Genomic DNA, 23,282 nt, shown 5'->3' with positions numbered 1-23,282 from the left:
CAGAGTGGAGGTGAAGGTCACTGGAGGCCAGGTGGGTGACTGAGTGCCTCTGAGGATGAGGACAGGAACCGGCTGGAGCAGGAGGCTGTGACCGACATACCGAGCAATCTCCATCTCACAAGGGGTAGAAGCCCAGAGGTCTGTAGGCGACAGTGAACAGGACGAGCAGGTGGCTGGGCACATATCTGGCCTCTGATGAACATGAGCTTTCATAGGAGAGAGGCCTAAAAGTGGCCATGGAGAGACGGGAAAGTGCCACCTCCACACTCCCAGCCCCCGGCGTGTGGAACAATAAGAAGATTCCATTGACCGGGCCCGCCGTGGAGAGAAGCGGCCTCAGGAGAGAGAGTTTTAGGGAGACCGAGTGGGGGGAAGAAGCCAGGCCGTCACCCAGCAAGGCGGTGCGGGGCATGGGCAGCGCTAAAGTCCAGGCAGAGCCGCCAGCTGATTTCCCGCCTTGAGTCTTGGGGGAGTCGTCTCACCTCTCAGGTCTCCACACCCCTCTTTTGTGCACTGGACATGGTGATAGGGACCTGGTCTTTTCACAGGAGTGTGACAAGGATCAGATGGAAGCGGGGATAAGGGATCACTTGGGAAGCTTAATCACCCCCCAGGTGTGAAGGGATTCCGTCACCGTCCTCCCTCCCGAGGCCCTCTCTGTTGGGAGTGCTGCTTGATGGCTGCCCCATGCGCCACTGGCCTGAGATGTCACTCTTGTCTCCGGGCACCTCCTCTCTTCCTTTGGAATGCGTGTGAGCCTGTTGGCCAGGTCATGGTCTAAATCTCTTGTGACCCTGTAGAACCTCATACGGCTATGAAGGATTCCATTTGGCACTAGAACTGTTTGTCCCGAAGAATTCACATGTTGAGTCTGTCCCCTCTTATTTCACTAATCGAGGATGAGTAGGCACCGGTTTACTAGTCTGGCCACCTGCCTTAGATGTGCCTCACCTGCCTTAGTCATTCTCAGACTGAGACCCTCTGCCTTCCTTGAGGGGTAACCACCAGCTCTCATCGGGCAGTGGGAGAGAATCCCGCTGTCGTCTGTGTGCAGAAATGGGGATAGGAGAAGACAGATCCAGGGCACTGACTTGTCTTCTTCCTAGCTGTGTGGTCTTGGGAAAGTCACTTCACTTCTCCGGGCCTCAGCTCCCTCATCTCTAAACGGAAGATGCTGCTGCTTCCCTCAAAGGCTGTTTTAAGGGTCAGATGAGCTGACAGTGGTGGGTGGTGGGTTCTTCCTACTGTTCACTCTTCCCGACATCCACCACTACCACCTGCTGCACGCCACAGTCGTCTCTTGCTTGGACTGGTCTCCCTTCTGCCCTCCCCCGAAGCCCAAGTCTATTCACACGGGCTCTGAAAGCGATCCTTTCCACTGTAAGTTGGTTCCAGTCACTCCTCTGCTCAAAACCGACCTACTTCACTCAGAAAAGCCAATGGTTTTTTTCGGTGGCATCGAGGTCCTGTTATGTGCACCACCATGCCCCCCAGCCCATCACACACACTACCTCTCAGAGGTTATCTCCTACCACTCTCTCCTCATTCGCTCAGCTCTGGCCCACAGGCCTCCCGGCTTCACCGTAAACATGCCAGTCACCCTTCTGCCTCACGGTCTGTGCTCAGGTGTCATCATTTCAGAGCTGTCTCTCCCGACCACCATATAAATTAGCAACTTCCTGCCACTTGTCCTCCTGGGGTGTGTTGGAACAGGAGGAGGCTGCCAGACAAACTCAGAAATACGTAGTAGCATCAGATGTATGAATATGTGCGTGAGTTTATGTTTATATGTGTATAATGTCATTGTGTGTGTGTTTGGTTCTTAGCTCCCCTAGGTCAAGGAATTGGCCGAGATGGTCCAGGGACATGTCCATGAGTATATCTTCTCTCTGCTGTCCGTAATCTCTGCAGCCGGTCTCTCTGTCAGTGTCACAGTGCACTGTCAGGGCAGGGAGAGGTGGCTGACTCAGAGCCCTCTCCAACTTCCTGTCTACCACCGCCTCTAAAAAGCCATCGGAATTTCTGTGGCGATCGTCACCCTGCTTGCCCTGGCACACTTCTCCCCTCATCTGGTCAGTGCCCAGCTACGAGTTGGAGATGTAACTCCCCGGAGTCTCTTCCCCAGGGAGCAGGGGCTGGGCCAAGCCAAATGTGCTTTGACTTTTAGACCTGGGACCCACCCAGAGTGAAGGGAAATGGAGGAGATTTCTAGCCTTTGCAAGAGACAGTTGCCGAGTACAGCCTTCTGCCCTCCTAGGTGGGTTTCAGCTCACCTCTCAGCTGTGTGACAGGCATCTCCTGAGTGGTGAGGATACAGACGTGAACTAGGCAAGGTCCCTGCCTCAAGACAGACAGTCTGGTGGGGGAGCCAGAAAAATACACAAGTAACTATTATGTAGGGTCATTCGTTCATTTAACAAACCTGTCTGAGCGTCCACTATGGCTGCCCAGGCCCTCTTTTATGTCCTGGAGACTGTGAAAGGAAACCACCGCCCCCCTGTGTGTCTGTCTCCCTTACGCCCAGTACTCCATTCAACATGACTTCCCCCCTGACACCACACGTGCAGCTCTCCCCACACCAAACAATTGTGCCACACCACCTGGGTGTCCTACAATTTAACTCAACTCTGACACTGTGTGAAGAGAGCATCAGATCCCATCGGCTAAGGGTTCGGTCCCACAAGGCCCCTGCCCCACGCCACCAGAGGCCAGTCGAAGGTCCGGGATGTCACCCGTGCTTCTGACTGGCCGACTAAATCAAAGGGTTCCCACAGTCACCTCCTTGGGTTCACTCACGAAAACTTACTAGGTTACCAGCTTTCTGTAACCAGAGACAACTCAGGAACAGCCAGATGGCAGAGCTGCCCAGGGCGAGGCATGTGGGAGGGGGCACCAGCTTCCATGCCCTCTCCAGACACACAGATTCCACACCTCCATGTGTCCACCAACCAGGGGTTCTTGCCCTCCGAACCCCATTGTTTGGGGTTTTTACAGAACCTTGATTACAGAGGCACAATCAGTTAAGTCATTGGCCACTCTCCTCCCCAGGGAGGTTGGCAGGCAACCCCCATCCTTTAGGGACTTTCCAGAAGTGACCTCAGGAACATGCTCAGGTGTGGCTAGAAAAGGCTTGTTGTGAATAACAAAAGGCACCTTTCTTTCTCTCACCATTTAGGAAATTCCAAGAATTTTAGGAGTTCTTGCCAGGGAACAGGACAAAGACCAAATATGTGTGTTTTTCTTATTAAAAGTCACAATATCACAAAGAAATAGGGCAGAAAATAGGAGAAGACAGTAAACATAAATACATGAAAATATTTTAGGTAGTGATATGTGCTGAGGGAAAAGGAGATAATTGGATTGATAGTGGCTGTGTGGGGAATGGAATATTTTTGCTAGAAGGTTGGTGAAGGTCTGTGAGGAATTGCTGTTTGAGAGAAGACCCAAATATTGAGAAGGAATCAGGTATGCAAAGTCCTGGGAAAAGCACATTCCGGACCGAGGAAATTACAGGTCAAAGGATAAAGGCATAGCCTATTCGAGAAGCAGAAAGCAAGCTAGTGTGTCTGGAGCGTGACAAGGAAGGGATGGGGTTAGGGGGTTGAGATGCAGTCAGAGGCAGAAAGGGCCAGATGCTGCAGTACTTTCTAGACCATGCATGGTAAGGAGTTCAGATTTCGGAGAGTCCAGATCCCACAGGGGAAATGGGAGGAACTGTATTTGAGCCAAGGTCGAGATAAAAGCTCTAAGCAGTGCACTAAATTAACTGAGATTCCTAGCAGCCAAGGCAAGACTATTTTCTGCCTCTGCACTATTAGGCTGTAGCAAGGTTAGCTATTCTCCAGGCCTTGGAAGAGGCACAGAGTATTTTCCACCACTTTTTTTCTCCCTAGACCCCAAATTAGATCTGGCTCTAATCTTGCCCATCTGCCAAAGTCTATCTAGAAATGGTCCCCAGAGCCAAGGTAAAAGCAGCCTTACCCACCAGAACCCCAGTGAGCCCAAGTAATCCCCTCACTCATTGTTCCCGCTGACTTTGGTCCAGGCTGAACCACAGCCTTAATGTAAAATTTCTTCTGGCCCTTTCCAAAATCAGATCTACTCTTAAAGAACAAAGATTTGACTTAAGAAGAGTCTCAGATCCTCATCCCTTTGTGGAAAAACCCTTCCCTCCCTCAGCCACCTCCAGTTGCTCTGCTCTGGCACTAACGTGAGCCTCACCCACAGGGCCATCGGGACGTGCCAAGGAGAGTGGGGATGCGTTACAAACCAGTCCCCACCCGTTATGGCAGGTGCCCTCCTGTCCTGCAGGGTCGGACCGATACCTGGAAAGCCGGGATGCCTCGCGACTGAGTGGCCGGGACCCCTCCTCGTGGACAGTAGAGGACGTGATGCAGTTTGTCCGGGAAGCTGATCCCCAGCTTGGACCCCACGCTGACCTCTTTCGCAAACACGTAGGTGCCCCCGCCTGACCTCTCCTGTGTCCACTGGGAGTCTTGCTTCGGCAATTTGTAGACTCTTAAAGGCCCCTCGAGACTAAGCACGGGAGACACCATGAAAACAGAGACGATATCTCAGGTCTCCAGCCGCCCTTGTCGGGCACTGAGCTCAGCCCCCTCCTGCAGTGTAGGTCTGACTCAGCCACGTTCCTGCTGGGTGCGTGGCCTGTGGGCTCAGGCCTGGGGAAAGGACTCTCCTCTTTTCCTAGACGTGTGTGCTCTCCCATCTGCCTGCCTTGGCCTGAGAATCGGGGGCCTCAGCCCAGGTTAGAGTCCCCTGCCACCTGGCCCCTACTCTCCAACCTCATCAGCCCCCATCATGTCCTTGTTCCTCTGGGAACCGCCACCATCTCTTCAAGTGACCATTTGGCTGTGTAGCCAGGCACCGCTCCTGACTCGCCTGCGGTGACCATACTCCTGATTTGGGCACAAACCCGTTTCCCAGCAGCCCCTGCTGCTGGGTGCTGTTCTACCCATTGGGTGCTCAGAACAGATGTGCTCCCTTTCATCAATCATTCCAGTCTTTCATGCCATTGGGTCTGGGGGTGCTCTTAGGTCCGGCCCGAAGGTCTCACAGTGGCTCAGCAAGTGCCTGCTCTGGGTCTATTTCACACAGAGGGGCCCCTGCTGCTCAGGAAGGAAGATGACTCACGGAGTGACAGTTGAGGGCCAGTTTATAAAACCAGTCTGGGAGAGGGGACGAGCACAGGATGGGGGAGGCTTACCGGGAGACATGGAACCTACCCGGGCCGGGCCGTCAGCAGCTGCGAGGGTGGGGAAACACCTCAGGCAGCAGGGAAGGGAAGCCAGCATGAGCTCCTGTGAAGAGCGCACCCGCTGGGCTCAGTAGCAGATGTGGGGCCGGCAGCGGAAGCTGTGGGAACAGGTAGGCTTTAGCGGCACAGCGTGCTCACTGGGCCCCGCGTGCCTGGGTGGCTTTCATCAGAACCTGGGTGGTCAGACCCACCAGGCCTCTGATGGTGCCTCCCCCCACCCCCGCCAGGAGATCGATGGCAAGGCCCTGCTTCTGCTGCGCAGCGACATGATGATGAAGTACATGGGGCTGAAGCTGGGGCCCGCGCTCAAGCTCTCCTTCCACATTGACCGGCTGAAGCAGGGCAAGTTCTGAACCGGGAGACACCGCCCAGACAACTGCGGGGTCCTCCGGAAGGGGTCGACATTCTTCTCCCCGGAAGGAGGGCCAACAGTCTGCTCCGGGCGCCTCAGTGGGGCTCAGGGCCGCCTCAGGACTCCAGGAGGCTGTGTGGAGCCACCACTGCTCCCCCTCCTGCCATGATACGTCCTTCCATGAAGGGCTGAGGAGGGGGGAGTGTGGGGCCCAGGGCTGGCGCTGCTCTTGCCCTCAGCCCTGCCTCGGCTCTGAGGCCCCTCTGTATTTATTTCTCAAGCCCGCTGGCCTTTCAGCGGGCGTTTAGACTGAACACCTTCCGGGTGATGGAGGAAGGGGCTGACCTCTGAGGCCCCAGAAGACGGGGCCCTGAATTGACACTCGTGCCCAGTTCCCCTGCCACCTGCCGGGCCTGGTGTGGCACCCCATTGCCCCACAGCTCCCACCACCTCCTCACAAGAGCTCCAGACTCCAAACTCATGGTGCAGACCTCTACCTTTTTTAAAAAAAGATCTTTTCTTATTGTTAATTTATTGTTTCTGGCATTCGGGCAAGCCCTCCGGTTCATACTCCTCCCGCTCCAGACACCGGGTTTCAGGAGGTGAGAGACTGCCCTGCCCCAGTCCCAGAGAGGCATGGGCTCTTCTCAGACCACATCACCCTGGAGCGCTTGCTCTGTGGGGTGGACAGATCCCTCAGGCCTTGACCGTGTACCCCTCAGCTTGGGGAGAAGAGAGTGTCTGCCGCCTTCCCCTCCGCCTCCAGGGGCGCTCTGCAGCCCCAGGCCTCCTCTGTGGGAATGGGAGTCCCCCGCCCACACCCTCCCCCACACAGCTCCCTGCCCTGGCCAGAACTGCTGCCGAAGAAGGTCAGGCCCCCGGATTTTAGGCCACAAAGCCCGTAAGGCAGATGGGAGGGAAGGGTCTCCCGGCTGGAGTCTGGTTGTCCCCTCTCCATTATCCAGATGCTTCCTTTGTGAGCAGGTCAGCCGCGCCCGCTGCCATCTGGACTTCTTTTATGTCAATTTGTTTATAAATAAAAACCAATATAGATGCCTGTGTGGTTTTAATCAGTCGGTGGCGCACTGCACCTCGAGTGGTGGAGCACTCACCGTTCTTGGTCCTGGCTCCCTCGTCCTTAAGTGAGGCATGTAGACAAGGTGATCCCCAAGAGTTCTCCCGACCCCAGCAGTCCCTGAAGAGCAGGCCGCCTGCCAGATGCCCACTGGGAAGGCGGCGTGGAGTCCGTTCTCTGCCCTCAGAGGGCTCCGCTCTGGTGTGGCTAGACGGCAGGGAACGCGGCAGCTACGCGGAGCCCAGGGGGAAGAGCCGTGTTTGGGTCAACAGCTCCAAGAGCCTCCATGGCCAGGTTCGTCCTCCTCCTCCTCGTCGTGGGGCGAGGAGATGTGCGGGCCAGCCAGCTGGCATGGTACCCGTTGTGCTGACGTGGGACCCCGTTTCTATGGGGGTCACAGGAGGGGGCAGCAGCGCCATGCAGGAAAACCTCACGATAGCTGCCACTCTTACGTCACCGAGGGTCCCGGGAACTACTCCACAGGAATTAGAATCGTCTCGTTAAATCTTCACGGCAAACCCATTTTACAGATCAGGAAACGCACGCTTAGCTCACGGCGAGGAAGCGCCAAAGCAATCGTTTGAAGCCAAGTAATCTGACGCCGAGGCCAAGGCTGAGGTTCTAGCCAGTCTCTTTATTGTGACGCTTTGGGCGGGTCACTTCACTTCTTTGGGCCCATGTGGTATGAGGGTTTCAGATGAGACCAGAGGGCCCTCCCAGCGCTCACCATGGCTGGTTCAGACGTGGTGACTGACTTGTAACCTGTCTTCCACTTGGCTCCTGTGGGTTCTAACCGTGGTCCCTGGGATGCCGTCATGGCCAGGGCTGCCGAACCAGAACAGGACCGTTCTCCACAGGCTCCTGGGCACCGGGGTGGCAAGCTGTGCTGTTCATTCACTGCCAAAGAGGGCCTCACTGAACCCCCACAATGAACTTAGCGGTGTGCCCCTTCCCCACGAGACACGGGGACTGAAGATAATGCCAGGACATGTAGACAAGCCAGGCACACTGCGGGGTTGCACCTTACGGAGCGAATCGGCGTCCACCCCACTTGCCTCCCAGTCTCCAAGAGCGTACGCTTGTGCTGACACACTTGGGCTGAGTGGTTTATGTCCTGCATCTCACTTCAACCTCTCTACAACCCTCTAGAACGACCGTGTTCCTCCAATCTACAAGTGCGAAACTGAAGCTTGGAGAGAACTCCTTGGCCCAAACTCCACAGCTAATTAGGGGTGCCTGTCACACCCTCCTGGGGCCACCGTCTCGGATCCTGCTGACCAGAGTCAAGACCCACCTTGAAGGCTGTCAGGCACCATCACCCGCCCGCAGGACAGCATTAAGCAGTCCTCCTCGGTGGGGTAGTCCTGGCAAGGCCTGCCATCATCCAGGTGACAGCCCAGGTGGCAAGAGGATGGGGCACATCGGGGAGCCATGGGGTTCACCTTGGCTTAGCATCACGCCCCGAGGGAGCAAGAACTCCCCAGTTCGTCGGCACAGCTACTCCACAGGCATCGCTTCCGGGTCCCTACAAGGGATGTGCCCCATTGAGTCACGGCACTGAGGAGGCCCAAAGTGGCTGGTCCAGATAATTTACAGTCCGTTCCTGCCATGAGCAACGTTGCCTTGAGACAGCTGACATTCCCCTTTCATCTGGCTTCCTGAGGAACAGAACTAGAAAGGTACCCGTGTGTCAGATTCTGTAGGAGGTGAGAAGATGGTTACCCCTTCGCTCTACTGCCCTAACTTCTGGGGTCAGGACTGCAAAAAAGACTTTTGAAGTTGTTTCCCAAAGCCAAGCCTTTTTTTTTTTTTTTAATATTATTTATTTTTGAGAGAGAGAGAGAGAGAGAGAGCAGGGGAGGGACTGAGAGAGACAAAGGATCCAAAGCAGGCTCTGCACTGACAGCAGATGTGGGGCTCAAACCCACCAACCGTGAGATCATGACCGGAGCCAAAGTCGGCTGCTTTAACCGACTGAGCCACCCTGGTGCCCCCCAAAGCCAAGCCTTCTGATAGTGACCCAGAGTCCTGCGGAGAAGCTGAAGTGGCCTCTGGCATCCCCAAACACCTGCCGGGCAGGCGAGACCACTCCATGAACCCCCAGTAGTCCAGCTGCCCACAAAATGAGAACACATCTGGGACTGGGGGGGGTCACAGGCCCCCCGGCACCAGCTTCACGTGCCACACTCGCCACCACAAGGAGAGGGCGTTGATTCCGGTGCTGAGGAACAGCAGGAGGTTCATGTGCTTCAGGAGATGACGGAAGAGTCCAGCTCTACTGAGGGCTGAATGGTTTCAGGAACTGTCTGCCCCCTCCCCACCTGTGGCCCCTCCCTGCTGCTGGCCACACGGTCCCTGTCACCTCTGCGTTGTCAGGCCGTTAGTCCTGAGCAGGAGCCTCCGCAGCATCCCTCGGTGACATCTTTGTGAAACAACCTGAGATCTCTGGGCTGTGGCTCTGGTCGTCCGAGTGGACACTGTTTCTACCCTCACACCGATGCCACGATCCCTCCTCAGGAAGAGCCGTAAGGTGACTCCCCCCTCCTCCCTGCAACTAACGCTAAAACCTTGGAGAACATTCTTGCCTCGGAGAGCCCAGACACCCCTCCCCTCATCGTCCCTCAGCTTTTGGCAGCCTCCTTGCCCTAAGTCACCTTATTTTATCAGGAAGCTCCACAGCTGGAAACCTCTAGACCAGGGACCACGACAGCCACGTGTCACACACTGTGCATCTGTGCCGGGCCTGTGACACCAAAGCCACTGCAGGTGCTTCCAGCGACCCACAGCTGACAAGTCCCAGTGTAAAGACACAGGACCCAAGACACCTGTGGGTAGCTGGGGCTGGACCCTGCCAGAGGTGGGCGGGAATCAGCAGGCAGATGCCCACACGCAAGGGGAAGGTTCCAGATGGGCTGGAGCGCCGTCGTGGGGCCCAGATGGCAAAGGCTGGGTCCATACCACTTCTCCCCCGAGCTCCAGAGTTTGCTCTCCGGACATCCTGTCCTCTCCCACATGATGGCTGAGCTCAGTTCTGGCCTCTGCCCCTGCCCCTCTGCTCCTTGGCTGGCCTCCCTGGGCAGTCAGCGCAGACACCCGTTGTTGATGTGGTTTCGGGGATCGTGGCCGTGTGGGGCCACCAAGTGGACACTCTCCGGATAACACGGGAAGAACCTTATCCATAGCTTCCCTCTCCCCCTCATCTTTGGGTCCCCCTCACATTCTTAATCTTAGATTCAAGAGTTTTTTCCCTCTAGTGCAAAGTAGGGTTTGTCAATAAGGCCACAGACATCCAGTGAGGGGACTACAAGGGGCTGCTTATCCCTAACACCGGACCTGTGTCTGCCACCGGCCGGGCCACCTGCGAAGTGCCATCAGTACTGTTAGAAAGCCCGATGCTGTAAGTAACCCAGTGATATTGCAGCACATTTCAGTATTTAAGACATCACTTTGTAAATGTATTCAGTGCTTACAATGACAGTTTTTACTCCCCCCCCCCCCAAAGGAAGTGGAACGGATGTTCATTTCACGTAAGGTGGTTAATGATCCCAGGGAAATTAGTAATGCAGGTGTTTAAAGAGACCCCCAGTAAGAGTGGGGAGAGCTTGGGCACAGATCAGCGTGGAAAACCTCACGCAAAAGGCTGCCTGATAGCAAGGCCCCTGGAGAAGTGAGTCACGTCCTCTGGTTCACATGTTCACATGTTCCGTCCGTCAGGGCGCCTCTCCTGGCCAGCCACGACCCCACGTAGCCTTCTTCTTCGGCAGCTACAGCCCCTGCTGCATGGTTGCCGTGAGAGTAGCTCGTGTTGGCAGAGTCTAGACAGGCCTGAAAGAGAGGAGGGGGAGCATGGGGAGCTCACAGCCGTCATGCCGGGGTGGGCACGGGGAGGGCACCTGCCAGGCTCTTCCAGAGCTTCACGCTGCGCCTGACGGCCTCGGTCTCCTCTCTGGGCTTCCCCAGCCAAGCCTCTGCCTCAGTGTCCCTGAGGGAAACAAAACTCCATTAGCATCTCCAGAACGGCTGCTCAGAGAAGGGAAGCACCCTGCTGCCCCCAGCCTCCCCAGTCTGGAGCATCTGCCTCCACACTCACCACCCCCCAACTCAGGACTTCCAGAAGCCGCGTGGGAACGAGCTACCTACATCTGCATAATGAAAGCATTTACCAAACCCCCCCCCACCCACTGCAGAACAGATTTCTGCTTTTAATAAAGGCTGTGTATCACCCATGTCTTGGCCCCCGTCAAACAGTAGGTGACAACCCTGTCCTTGAAAAGAAGTGGCAAATCTTGACCTATTTTTCAGGGCTCCGGCCGGACAGCAACCTCCGTCTCTGGCGTGGAGCAGGGGGCCTGGGGTCCGGGGCAGCCCTGGGCCCAGCGGCGTGTGCTCAGATCCGTCTTGGGAGTAGCTGGGTCATCAGTGCTCAGCGGAGCCTGGGATTGGTCACGAAGGGGAAGATGCGGACTCGTGGCACCGGAGGACCTGCGTGGTCACGGTTTGGGGCAGGGACAGGAGAGACATTACAGAAGGAGGAAGTACGTTCTCAGCCCCTGGACTGCCCAGACGGAGCCACACAGCCCAGCCATAGTGTGTGATAGTGTGTGTTCACTACCTTGGGGGTCGGGAACGGGGCGGGGGTGGGGGGGGGACGGAGTTTTCCTGATTGACTTCCCAACCCGGGGGCCTGAGGCCGGCCAGGAAGTCATTGTTGACTCCTGTGAGATCACAGAGGTGGTTGTGCAGGCCCCGCCCACTTCCTGCAGCCCCTGTTCTCCCTGCCTGCCGCGGAGCCCCCAAGATCCCCCCCCAAACCAGGGAGCTGCTGGCCAGGGGTCAGGAGTCTGTGGGAGCTGAGGGCGGGCACCCCCCACGCTCCACCAGGAACCCTCAGGACATGAGGGTCATAGGCCTCCCGTTTCCTCCTGTGCCTGTTTGCCCTGAATGCCCCCACCCAGCCGTGCTGGTCGCCAGGCCCTGACTGTCTCAAGGATCCAATCTGAAAAGACGCAGGCGGGTGGTAGCTGCCACCCAGAACGGAGGCCGGGTGTGTGGGGGTGAGTGGAGGGCTCCTGTAGGTTCCGTCTGTGCACAGCTCGGGCTTGAGGCCCCTGGCCCTGCGGGAGCGGGCGTCCTTAAGGGCGCCAGCTCTGCCCCTCCTCACTTCTGCTCTCTGGACCCAAATCAGAGGATTCGGTCTTAGATCAGGAGTTCTTAAGAAGGGCCGTGAGCCTCCTCAAACTGGAAGGCCGTTTTTCTGGGGAGGGGCCAAAGCTTTCATCAGTGTCCCATGCTCTAAAAACCCTCTGGCCCAGCCCTGTTTCAGAGCCTCTGCTGGGCTCACACCAGGCTCAGACGGGGCAAGAAGCTTCGGTGTGGCTGCTGCTGGTCCTCCAAGCCCCAGGTTAAAGCTTCCTCTCCAGAGTCCCCTTGAAAAGGTTTCCCTGGGGCCTGGAGGCAGCAGGGACCCCTGGGGGGCAGGAAACCCTGGGAGGCCTCCAGCCTGTGGACTGGAAGAGGAAAGACAGGACGTCTGGGGCCCACGAAGGGTTGTGGTGGGGCCCTCAAAGACCTGAGTTCTGGTCCCCTCGGCCCCTCTTTGGGCATATCCCCTCGGTCTTCCCTCCTGTAGAATGGAGGGGCAGGCCCACATGCTCTGCTGTCTGCCTCAGCCCTGGTTGACTCCCTTCTTTCCTGTCCTAGGCCTTGGGCTTGGGTGGGTGGCAGGCCCCTTCCGGCTGGCCCTCTGCCCTCCCTCCCTCCCTCTGGCTCTGCCCAGCCCCTGCCAATCTGTGAACCTCCCAGGAGCCTCTGCACCCCCTGAGTCCCCTGGGAGGCCCTGGGAAGAACAGCCAGCAGTAAGGAATCCCGGAAGCCCTTCAGAGGGAGACCTCTCCAGGGACCCCCCCCCCCCGGAAGAGATCACCGCAAACGCAGGTGCAGCAGCCCCTCATGGAGCTCCCGGGCACACCGCCCCTGCAAGAGGTCCCCAGGGAAGAGCCCCTGCCTGAGGACTCAGGCCTGCAGGTGACGCCCAGCACGCACATTCTCTACGTGGGCCACCTGAACCCCCAGTTCTCAGTGCCTGTGCTCACCTGCCTGCTGCGAGACGCCCTGGAACGGCTGGGGCTGCCGGTGGCACGGGAGCACATCGAGGTGGTGAGGCGACCACGGAAGGCCTACGCACTGGTGCAGGTGACCACCCACAGGGATAGCCTGGCCTCCCTCCCCTGGCGCCTGCAGACGGCCGTGGAGGAGCACCAGATCCTCAAGGAGCTGGTGGCCCGCGGGAAGGAGCTGGTGTTGGGTGACAGCCGAGGGCCCTCGCGCGGCAGAGAGGTAAAGGGGGCGCTTCTGGAGCCACCAAGCCTGCAAGCCCCAGAGCCTCACCCGGGGGCGGGGAGAAGCCTGGGCAGGGGTGGAGGTGCGTCTTTGAGGAGCCAGGGGCAGATCTGCAAACCTGCGGGCTGCTACTCAAATGAGCATAGCCTGAGGCTGGCACTGCCTGCTGACTCTGGGGAGGCTCGCTGACCTTCACAGTTTGCCTCCAGCCTGGAAGCGTTTGGAGAAGGGCCAAAGTGTGGGGACTGCCCCCTGGGCCCTTCTGTATTCCATCCTCTGGGTCTGGGCCAGCCCGGGCCTTCAGGGTTTTCTCTTTGGCCCACCTCATCCACTCGGCTGGCCAACATCAGTGCCCGCTCCAGGCCAGGCTGCACAGCAGAAAGCAAAGGCTCGGCCCTGCCTTAAAGAGCCCTCATCTTTGAGCAGAGCCAGACAGAGCCAGTTACAGCGCTTCGGCAGCCTGGAGCCGTGGGGGGACACAGAGCTGTGGGGACAGATTCACAGAAGGGCTGAAGTCTAAGCTGGGACTCGGGGAGCGCAAGGTCGTTCTAGGCAGGGGGACACGGTGAGGGGGGATGTTGCATTTGCAGAAGGGCAAGCCTTTTGGTGCCGCTGGAGCTCAGGTTGAAGGCTGCTGGGGAGCTGAGGAAGAAAGCTGGGCCAGAGGGCAGGGGCCAGGAAGGGCTTCGAGACCGAAGCAGGGGGAGGGAGGGAAGGTGGGCCTTTATGGGGGATGGGAGGACGCAGTCAACTCACTGCAGCTGTGGCAGGACACTCTGTGAGACAGGTGATCTTGGTTTTCCTTTTCTTTCGGGATGAAAACTCCGTGGTGTTCAAATGGTTGCAGAACTGAACAGCTCTGTGACTGACATTTCAAGACCTGTGAGCCTGACTTCATGTTTGTGTGGCAGTTTCTCGTGTTTCTGAGAAACTGTTTCCTTTGGGAACTGCAGGGCTGACAGGGATGCGCCCCTCACCACCATGCCCCAGCCCGCACGGCACTCCCAGCCCCGGAGGCCCCTGCTGGAGACTGGGAGGCCGCAAGGAGCCGGGGACAGCAGCAGAGAACCCAGTAAGGGAGGAGTGAGAATCTTCTTGCGTCCAGGGTCAGCAAGGAGGGTGGGTGGGAGGTACGGAGGCCGTGATGAGGCCCAGAAGAGGCCGGTGGCCATGAGTCTGCTCATGCACAGAGCCCGAGAACAAAACAGAAACCACGGAAAGGGTCTCAGGAGGGCCAGAGGAGGGTTGAGATTCAGGACTGATCAGTGGTCCAGAAAGCGATAGGCATTTCAGGGAGACAAGAAGGGGGTTATCTGTTGGAATGATCTTGGCCCCGAGCCTCAGAGGCCAGTCTACAACCTAAGTGGGAAGAGATTGGCCTCCGGGGTTCTGGCCCCCGACCTGAGAAGGAGAACTGCTTGTCCTCACCATGCATAGCATAGCCCAGCAGGAAGGAGCAGTGGCGGCTCAAACCCTTGACTTAGCAGGTTTCCAGCACTGGCTGCAGGACGGTGGGCAGTTAGGCCCTTCCGCCTGGGACGGGGCATTAGGATGCCCCAGCGGGCCGGGCCCCAGGCGGAAGGAGGTGTGTCCCGTCCCTCTTGTCCTGTCCCCCGAGGCTCCTTACTCTCACCCCTCACCCCAGCGGGAGGACAACAGCAGCCGGAGCCCGAGCCCCAGCCCTGCCAACAGCCCCCCGGCACGGGCCCCGCAGAGGTCCCAGGACCGGCCCAGCGGCGCACGCTCCGACAGCGCCATCGTGCACCAGGAGGTCCCGGGCCAGGAGCGCCTCTTCCAGGGCGCCTTCCTGGGCAGCGAGACGCGCAGCGTGGAGTTCAAGCGCGGCGGCGGCGAGTACCTGAGCCTGGCCTTCAAGCACCACCTGCGGCGCTACGCGTGCGCCTTCCTCAAAGGCGAGGGCGGCAGCCTGTTCGTGGGCGTCGAGGACAGCGGCCTGGTGCGGGGCGTCCCCTGCAGCCACCGCGACGAGGACCGCGTGCGCCTGCTGGTGGACTCCATCCTGCAGGGTTTCCAGCCCCAGGTCTTCCCCGACGCCTACACACTCTCTTTCATCCCCGTGGTCAGCACCATCGCCTCCCCCACCCCCCTCAAGGTGAGCCCTGGGTCTGTCTGGCCCCCGCATGATGGCCCCATTCGGCTCTGCTGAGCAGGGCTGGGGGGTGGAGGGTGGGGGCAGAGGGGGGCCGGGCAGAGTGACCGGAGAGGCCAGAAGTGCCCCCTTGCCCCCACGCCCACCAGGCTGCCCCAGGAGCCCGGAAGAGCCAGCCAGGCGGGATTAGCGACCAGAGTCACTGTCGCCCTTACCAAGGTGATCCGCCTGAGGGTGCGCGCCCCCAGGGCCCAGGCCGAGCCACAGCTCTATGAGACTGACCAGGGGGAGGTGTTCTTGCGGCGGGACAGGAGCATCCAGGGCCCGCTGTCTGTCCACGCCATCCAGGAGTGGTGCAAGCAGGTAAGCGGCTGGGGTGGGGGCAGGCCAGCAGTCCTGGCCATGCCATCGGGTTTCCCTCAGTGCTCCATCACCCGCAGGTACACAGGGGGGTGGGGGGAGCACTGAAGTAACCCCGCTACACCCCATGTTCCACCGCCGTGGGCTGGGGGAGCCGGGGGGGGGGGTGGATGGAATCTTGAGAAGCTTTAAGACCACCCTGAAGACGGGGCCGTACTATACTGTATTTAGGGGAAGGCCCTTACAATGGGGGGCAGTTAGTGCTGGACAGAGTCCTAAGAAAAAGCCTTTCAAGAGGGAAACAGATGGCAGAAAAGCAGAGGAGAGCAAGGGGCTGGCGGAGAGAGGGAGGGACATGCCCGGGCGGCTCCTACCCAACCCTTGAGGAGGCCGGGCCCGGACGCTGGGATGCTGGCAGTCCCCTCAGGTCAAGCGGCTTCCCTCAGCCCCCAGGGTTGATTTGTCAGGGGTGATGGCATGGCCAGGAACCCGGCTCCCACCAAGCAGGGAGGGCTATGTGGTCCCCAGTGGCCTTGAGTAGGCCCCCGCCGGGCCCTCCGGGGCTTGCCTTCCTCCGTCAGTTCAACCCTGGGTGGAGGGGGCAAACCCGAGGCGGCACCACCTCAGGCCTCTGCTTGTGGGGTGACCCCACCCCCCCACACACACACCGCAGAAGTGGGTGGCGGAGTTGCGCACGCTGCAGGAGAGGGTGAAGGTGCTGACGGCGGAGAAGGAGCAGCTCCAGCAGCAGCTGAAGCAGCAAGGACCCGGCTCCCGCACCTGCTGCGTCCTGTGAGGGCCCCGGTCGGCGAACAGGGCCAGGCACCGACAGGCCAGCTCTCCCTGGCAGATGCAGGATTTCCGGTCTGAGCCGAAGTCCTCCCTTTAAAACCCGTCTGGGCTGTTCAGAGGTGGACGGGAGCGCGACCATCCTCGCTCCTTGGACAACCGCACACGCACGGGCTTCAATCCCGAGCGGACCCCCGTCTGTGTAGCTGGGAAACTGCTCTTAGCACGATCCCCAAGGAACCTTCCTTCCGGAAAGAACTGGTAAAAACTTGGCCAGGGCGATCGGAGGGCTGAGCTGTGAGGGATGGTCCTACTTCCTCAGAAGCTCCCTTTGCCCAGCCCGCGGTCTGCGACTCCAGTGGCGAGACGGGGCCAGAAAGGAATGCGTCATACGGGGAAAGCCCTTCTGCAGATGGCCAGGCACGCTCAGTAACCGTGCCTGTAGGGCAAACAGGCCACCCTGCAGCCACCACCCCGGGCTTGCTGGAACTTGTGACTGTCAAAGCTCTTTAATAAATTACATGCACCCTGGGGCAAGAATGGTTCTTTTCCGGCCGGCCAGCTGGCTGCAGCTGAGCCCTGAGCCCCGTGCCCAGACCACCTCTGTCCAGGAGGCTGAGCCAGCCCCGAGCTCCTCCCACACGGAGCTATGGGGCCTGGATGGTTGCAATCCATTCCAGCTTTGCCTTAAAGACCGGGTCCCCTGGGGCAAATTGCTACCTCTGTTCAGTTTCTTCATCTATAAGACAGTGAAATGGACTGGGGGCAGGAGCACTTATCATCAGAGCCACGCCCTGTCTCCCCAGCACCTGTACAGGAAGAGTTTGACTTCCATCCCAAGCACCCTCCAGCCACTGGCGAGGATTCCTGCTCTGGCCATTTCCCCTGTCATCTCCACCAGCCGAGCCAGAGACTAGAAAGCCAATGTCTGATCATGCCCTCCTCGGGCTCAAAGAACTCAAAAGAACTCCCCATTTCATCAGAAGCCAAGTCCAAACAGTGGTCTATACAATTGGCAAGTTGGCCCATCTGACCTCAACCCCTCCTGCCCCTTGCTCCTGTGTTCCAGCTACACCCACCAGCTTGTTTCATGAACACACTTGCTTCAGGGCCTTTGCACTGGCTGCTCCCCCGGAGAGCTGCAGGACTATTTCCTCTCTGCTCCACTTTCAAGTGACAGGGAAGGATATTCGCTACCCAGCCCACTTCAAATTATACCTCCTTCCCCAGCACCCCCCTTCCCCCTTTCCTGCTTCCAACCTTTTTCCCTTTCCAACCTTTTCCAACTTTGTCAGTCACTTTCCGTAGCTTTTATTTATAGCTGTCCCCTCCCCTGCAGTAGAATCCATGCTCCGGGGGACAGCGGTCTGGATCTGTTTTGTTCATGGCTGTTAAGTTCAAAATCTCAGACATGGTGAGCATGTAGTGGCTGCCAAATAAATATCTGCTGGTGAAACAAGGAGCCGCCTAGACTTAGGTCTGAGCCACTAGAAAACCATGGAATCTTGTCAGACGGCATTTCACAGGAGGGCCTGCAAAACACGCTTCCCTTGGGGCGCCTGGGTGGCTCAGTCGGTTAAGCATCTGACTTCGGCTCAGGTCATGACCTCCCAGTTCATGGGTTCAAGCCCCGCGTCGGGCTCTGTGCTGATGACTCCTCAACCGCTCTCACTCATCAGTCACCCAAACCCGGGGCCCGAATCACGTTTCCAGAGGCCACTGGGAACCAGCACAGAGGTTGTGCTGATCAAGAAGTCAGGAGAGGGGCCATTTCTGAGCATCTTCCATGTGCCGGGCGCGTGCTGGATGCTGGTCCAGGCAGCACGACCCTCAGACGTGCTCTCCCTGGGAACGAGCCAGTTTCTGCCAAGGCAAGCGCTGTCATGTCGCTGAGCTGCTGCAGACTAAGAACTGGCGTGGACCACCTGGGTTGAAGCGAAGGACGCCCGAGGAACTTCTCCCCCAGAAGCTCTGGACACCGGTCAGTCACCACTGGGTGCGGAAAGCCATCCTCCGGTCCCGGCGTCAGCCCGGCATGGTCCCCACTGCCACAGCCAGGGTGGCAGGGCGGGTCAGGCTTTGTAAGCCCCGGAAGGCCAGTCCTGGTCCCTTCTCTAGGAAGGTCACCCGAGCGGGCAGCACTCAACGACTCGTCCGCCGAGGCGCTCTCCGATGCAGGGGCGGGAGATCGCCCTGCCGCGGGGCCTTTGCAAACCGCCCCACACCCGGCCGAGTCCTCGCGGTTGTGGGGAGCGCTGCTGTCACCAGTGGGCACGTCGGAGTCCTCCGCTGGGGGAAGGCTATTGCGAAAATGATTTAGACGGTCTGCTGAGACCACCAGGTGGAGACCGCGGTTAGGATTCACCCCATCGGCCGCATTCAAAGTCCCGAGACTGGGATGAAGGCCTCTGCGAGTGAACACATTTTACTTTGGTCCATGAGAACCGGAGACAGACAAAGGCAGCGAGGTTGCTCGTGCCTGGTCGGGGGCAGGAACACCAGCTTCTGGGCTTTGGCCGTGATGGGTGAGTGGAAGCGTGCAAGGAAAAGGAGCCCCACTTCTCCGGATCTCCCCGATGGAGGGGCTGGGCTAAATGGTGACATTTTCCTCCCCAACCCAGTTTCTCGAGGGTCGGGGAGGAAAGGCTGTGGACCACTGATGGGCAATCCAGGCCGAGCCTCTGCCTCAGGCTGTAGAGAGGAGCCAGCTCATGAGTGGGTGAGTCAGCAGCCAGAGGGGGGGCGGGCGGGCACCAGTGTCCCCAACAAGGACGGATGCAGTATTGCTCGTTGCACTCTGGAGGACACAGCCCGCAGGACGCTGCCGTGGTAGCGGCCAGGGTAGCAGAAGACCACCCTGCGGATAAAGCAGTCCTGCTGGCTAACGGTCGTGGGTCCGCTGCTCCCTGGCCACACACGTGAGGGAGGGACCGCCATAAACAACACACCCATCCCCCCTTTCCCAAGATCAAGCAGCACTCATGCTGAGTGAATCTCTACATGCCGAGAACCTAAATGTGAAGCCTTTTGGGGAAATTCTGGTTTCCCGTTGAAAATGAGGGTGGCTTAGTCAGTTAGGCGTCCGACTTCGGCTCAGGTCATGATCTCACAGTCCGTGAGCTCGATCCCTGTGTTGGGCTCTGTGCTGACAGCTCAGAGCCTGGAGCCTGTTTTAGATTCTGTGTTGCCCTCTCTCTCTGCCCCTCCCCTGCTCATGCTTTGTCTCTGTCTCTCTCAAAAATAAATAAATGTTAAAAAAAAATGTTTTTAAAAAAAGAAAGGCTCCTCTGGGCACCTGAATGGCTCAGTCAGTTAAGCATCTGACTTCAGCTCAGGTCATGATCTCTCAGTTCAAGTCCCGCGTTGGGCTCTGTGCTGACAGCGTGGAGCCTACTTCAGATTTTGTGTCTCCCTTTCTCTCTGCCCCTCCCCCACTCATGCTGTTTCTATCAAAAATGAATGTTAAAAAGAAAAAAAAAGAGCTTCTCAAGGCGCCTGGGTGGCTCAGTCAGTTAAATGTCTGACTTCGGCTCAGGTCATGAATGACCTTGCAGTTTGTGGATTCGAGCCCCACATCGAGCTCCGTGCTGACAGCTCAGAGCCTGGAGCCTGCTTCACATTCTGTGTCTTCCTCTCTCTCTGCCCCTTCTCTGCTCACGCTCTCTCTCTCTCTCTCAAAAATAAACATACATTAAAAAAAAATGGCTACTCTCAGTTTTTAAACGAAGTGTCATCAGATCATCCACCAAAGGACACCCCACTGGAGGAGAGCCAGGTACTGAGAGTTCAGGTGACACAGACATGTCTGGCTGCCACACTCAGACGTTCCCCACCGGCCGCGGCGTAAAGCACATCACAAAGCGTGGCTCGTTCTGCATTATTTATTTCTTAAGTTAGAGTATACACGGGGGCTAGCCAGAATAGGACGGGCACACGGCGGTGCCTACTGTTATGTCACGTTAAGAAAATAGCTTTCCATATTGCATTTCAACCACAATAACACCGTTCTGGAAGGAAGAAATCCCCTCAAGCAAAGCTGTCTGTAGATGAGAGGGTTTTAGAGGCAGTTTCCCCAAAAGATTCTGTTCTTTTTTCTTTCTTTCTTTTTTTTTTTTTTTTAAGCAACCCCTTGATGCAAGGAGTATCTCCCAGCCCCAGGAAGAGAAGTGTGGCCAGAGCACAGGGATGCGGAAACCACGCTTCCGAGAGACCGGCCACCTGCTGTTCCACGTGACCCCAAACTAACCGTTCCCTTTGGACGACAGTACCAGTCACGGCGGGCGGCGGGCGGCCCCGCAGAGCAGGGGTTCCCAGCACCAGCCGCCGTGAGCACTCGCCAGAATCGTCCCTCCGCACGCACTAGGTCCGCGTGGCACACACTTCCCACGGTCTAGGCATTCAAGGGGAGGCGACGGGCTACACGCCTGGATCCACCACGACAGGAGGTAGTTTGGAGAAACGAGGTGACCAATGGGCGCTCCACCGGCACGTGCATCATCCGCTCCTGCCCAGAGGACCCGCTCGCTCCTCGGCCAAGAGCTTTGGGGACCACACGGGGCGTCCACACCAGGCTTCCACACGGGGTTTCCACACGAGGCGTCCACACGGGGCGGCACTGTGTAGGAGCCGATACACAGGACGGGACATGCGAGTCACAGAGTCTTCCAAATACCTTTCCCCCATAATAAAATAATCTTAATAAAAACATAATTTAAAGGAAGTGTCAAAAGCTGAGTGTAAAATCAAAGCTGTAAACTCTCAAGTCCGAAGGCTGTCTGGAAGAATCATCCCTGTTAAACAAAAGAGAGACAGAGAGACAGAGAGAGAGAGAGAGAGCAGTTACACGACGTATGTTCCAGTAGACAAGTGAGGATTTCGTCGGCTGCTGTGCCAAACTACGCCAGGGACTCAGTGAGGACCAGCGGCAGGAACCTAACGCGAGGAGTCAGAAGCTGCATTGATGATTCCTGCACCCCCACACATTTTCCAGATCTCAGGGGCTTCTTCCTCCACCCCGACACCGGGGCTCCGGTCGGTGCGCCCAGTCTCCTCACAGGCCGCTGGCGGGGGAGCCTCCACTCGACGCAGCAAGGAGCGTCTCCACAGACTTGACCCGCCACCCAGCCCCTGACCGTGAACGCTTGCTGTGTCTATAGCGCAGTTTCTTAGACCAGCAGACACCCCCCCCCGCCCACCCCCCCCCCCAGCAGAGCGATGCATGTGTGCGTGTGTGCTAACGGGAACCAGCGCCCCCTCACGCTCTCACGGGCCAGTGGCTCAGCGTCCAGGGCGGGAGGGGCACAGCCGTGCGTGTGAATGTGAGGGGCGCAGGCTTCAGGAGGCCGCCCGCCTGTGGTGGGGCCCCCAAACATGGGACCGCGAGACAGCCCTGGTTCCTTCAGACCCCACGGGTTCCTGCCACCCCAACCCCCTTCCGACACCCCACCACCAAGGTGTGGATTTTTGCCGACACGGTTCACTCAGTTATCACGATATTTTATATAATTCACGGCAGTGCCCAAGGCTACCGGACTTTATAGACGTACAAACCCTGTCACCATAAAGACTAACGTTCAAAGCTGGCCTGGTAACTGTTCAGATTCTGAGGGAGTTCGAGAATAAGCAGCAGTCAACATAAAAGTGTTGTAGGTATCAATCTTAAAGCACTTCCTGACGAAAGCCTGAGTTTCTGCAAAAGTGACCAACACCGCTTTGTCATACCCGTCACCTCCTTCACGATCTCTAAGTTTACAGCTACATGAAATAACAGGGTCTGAGAACCCAGTTCCCCCAGATTTGGTCAGACTGGCACCTGAATGAAGCAATCGGTAACAAGACAGCTGCCCAATGACTCGTGTCCCCTCTGCCCTGCACTGGGGTCCCCGAGGCAGGGGGACGGGTGCGCTGTAACTCAGATGGGTCTCTCACCTGGCTGATGCCCACACGGACCCTACCACCTGCATTCTGGGCAGATAAAGTTCTCCACACTGAACCTTCGCAATATCCTTGCCATTCTAGTATTATCGCCATTAAAACAAACAAAAATACTACAGCTTAAAAACACCACTTACGTCATCATCAGTCATGATTTATTGACGGAAACTTCAACTCGGTGATTTCAGAGTCCGGGGAGCTGCTTCCACTCCTGTCGCTGTAGGTGTCCCTGTGAAATTCAGATGGTTTATTCGTTGTCTCCCACCAAACACACGCTTTCCTTCTCTGTTTTTCTAGCCACCATCACCACAGGGACACCTGCCTACACACAGCAGGAATCAGACGCTTTCCTGCCTTATGTATTTAGCATGGAGCTGTAGAGGGATTTTCTTCTTCTAGTTACAAAAGATATACGTTCGACTTACACTGTGGTCCTGATACTCTACCCACCAGCTCAGGGTGAGGATAAAGTCGCAGCGGGGCAGGAAATCCACCAGGGCTGTGGCCGCCAGCCTGTGAAAGCCAGTTCCCCACGGACCCAGGGTCCTACTGCTACATGGGATCCCGGAGGCCAGGTGCTACGGTGAGGGGCCCCGGCCACCACGGGGGGGGGGGGGGGGGGGGGGGTGGTCTGGGCAGCACAGAAGCAGCTGGGAACACCAGGGAGACCATAGTAATGGGCAGGGGACACCCTGATGGACTACAGAGGAGTGACCGCACCTGGGCGAGAGCCTGCAGCCTTTCTGGAGGTAATGCGGAAGCCTCCCCACGGAGGCCAGCAGAAGGCCAAAGTACGGAGGCGAAGGCTTGATGGGCCTGGACAGGAACTCAGGGTGGTACTGGACTCCAACGAAAAAGGGATGCTCTGAAACAGACACGCAGAAGCAGCGCTTTCGTCATGTGCATAGAACACAACAGATGAGCAAACCTCGTCAAATGTTTCACCTTTTTACGGACCCTTAAAATGATTGAAAATCAGCATCTGAATCAGAACCTAGAGAAAGGCAGCCAGAGAACAGAGAACGGGGGGGGGGGGGGGGGGGGGGGT

At 57.8% G+C, this 23,282-nt stretch overlaps 3 protein-coding genes across 20 annotated transcripts in view; 2 read left to right on the top strand and 1 right to left on the bottom strand.

Moving 5' to 3' along the window:
• SCMH1 (Scm polycomb group protein homolog 1) overlaps nt 1-6,684 on the top strand; it is a 170,118-nt gene extending 163,434 nt beyond the window's left edge. For 14 of the 17 annotated variants that reach the window (XM_040469813.1, XM_040469817.1, XM_040469812.1 and 11 more), the window contains 2 exons: nt 4,228-4,454; nt 5,503-6,684. In XM_040469813.1, the coding sequence (XP_040325747.1) occupies nt 4,228-4,454; nt 5,503-5,628 (353 nt within the window). In that variant the 3' untranslated portion in view covers nt 5,629-6,684. The remainder of the gene's footprint in view (nt 1-4,227; nt 4,455-5,502) is intronic. The other 3 variants (XM_040469826.1, XM_040469814.1, XM_040469821.1) reach the window with 2 other exon arrangements.
• Nucleotides 6,685-10,262: 3,578 nt separating this feature from the next.
• On the top strand, nt 10,263-16,831 carry SLFNL1 (schlafen like 1). Its single transcript, XM_040455869.1, has 6 exons — nt 10,263-10,287; nt 11,005-11,237; nt 12,619-13,038; nt 14,687-15,154; nt 15,371-15,514; nt 16,185-16,831. The coding sequence occupies exons 1-6, from the start codon at nt 10,263-10,265 to the stop codon at nt 16,305-16,307; spliced, it is 1,413 nt and encodes a 470-aa protein (XP_040311803.1). The 3' UTR covers nt 16,308-16,831.
• Nucleotides 16,832-20,166: 3,335 nt separating this feature from the next.
• Nucleotides 20,167-23,282, bottom strand: part of CTPS1 (CTP synthase 1) — a 30,697-nt gene continuing 27,581 nt past the window's right edge. For both annotated transcript variants that reach the window (XM_040469809.1, XM_040469810.1), the window contains exons 17-19: nt 22,955-23,099; nt 22,372-22,463; nt 20,167-21,090 (exon numbers count right to left, since the gene is read on the bottom strand). In XM_040469809.1, coding sequence (XP_040325743.1) covers nt 22,379-22,463; nt 22,955-23,099 — 230 coding nt within the window. In that variant the 3' untranslated portion in view covers nt 20,167-21,090; nt 22,372-22,378. The remainder of the gene's footprint in view (nt 21,091-22,371; nt 22,464-22,954; nt 23,100-23,282) is intronic.

Source organism: Herpailurus yagouaroundi, unplaced genomic scaffold (genome assembly GCF_014898765.1).
Source record: "Herpailurus yagouaroundi ecotype Mexico unplaced genomic scaffold, PumYag 77, whole genome shotgun sequence".
In the NCBI taxonomy this organism is placed as follows: domain Eukaryota; kingdom Metazoa; phylum Chordata; class Mammalia; order Carnivora; family Felidae; genus Herpailurus; species Herpailurus yagouaroundi.
Note: the sequence above shows the minus strand (reverse complement) of the source record. Positions and strands in the feature narration are given on the sequence as shown.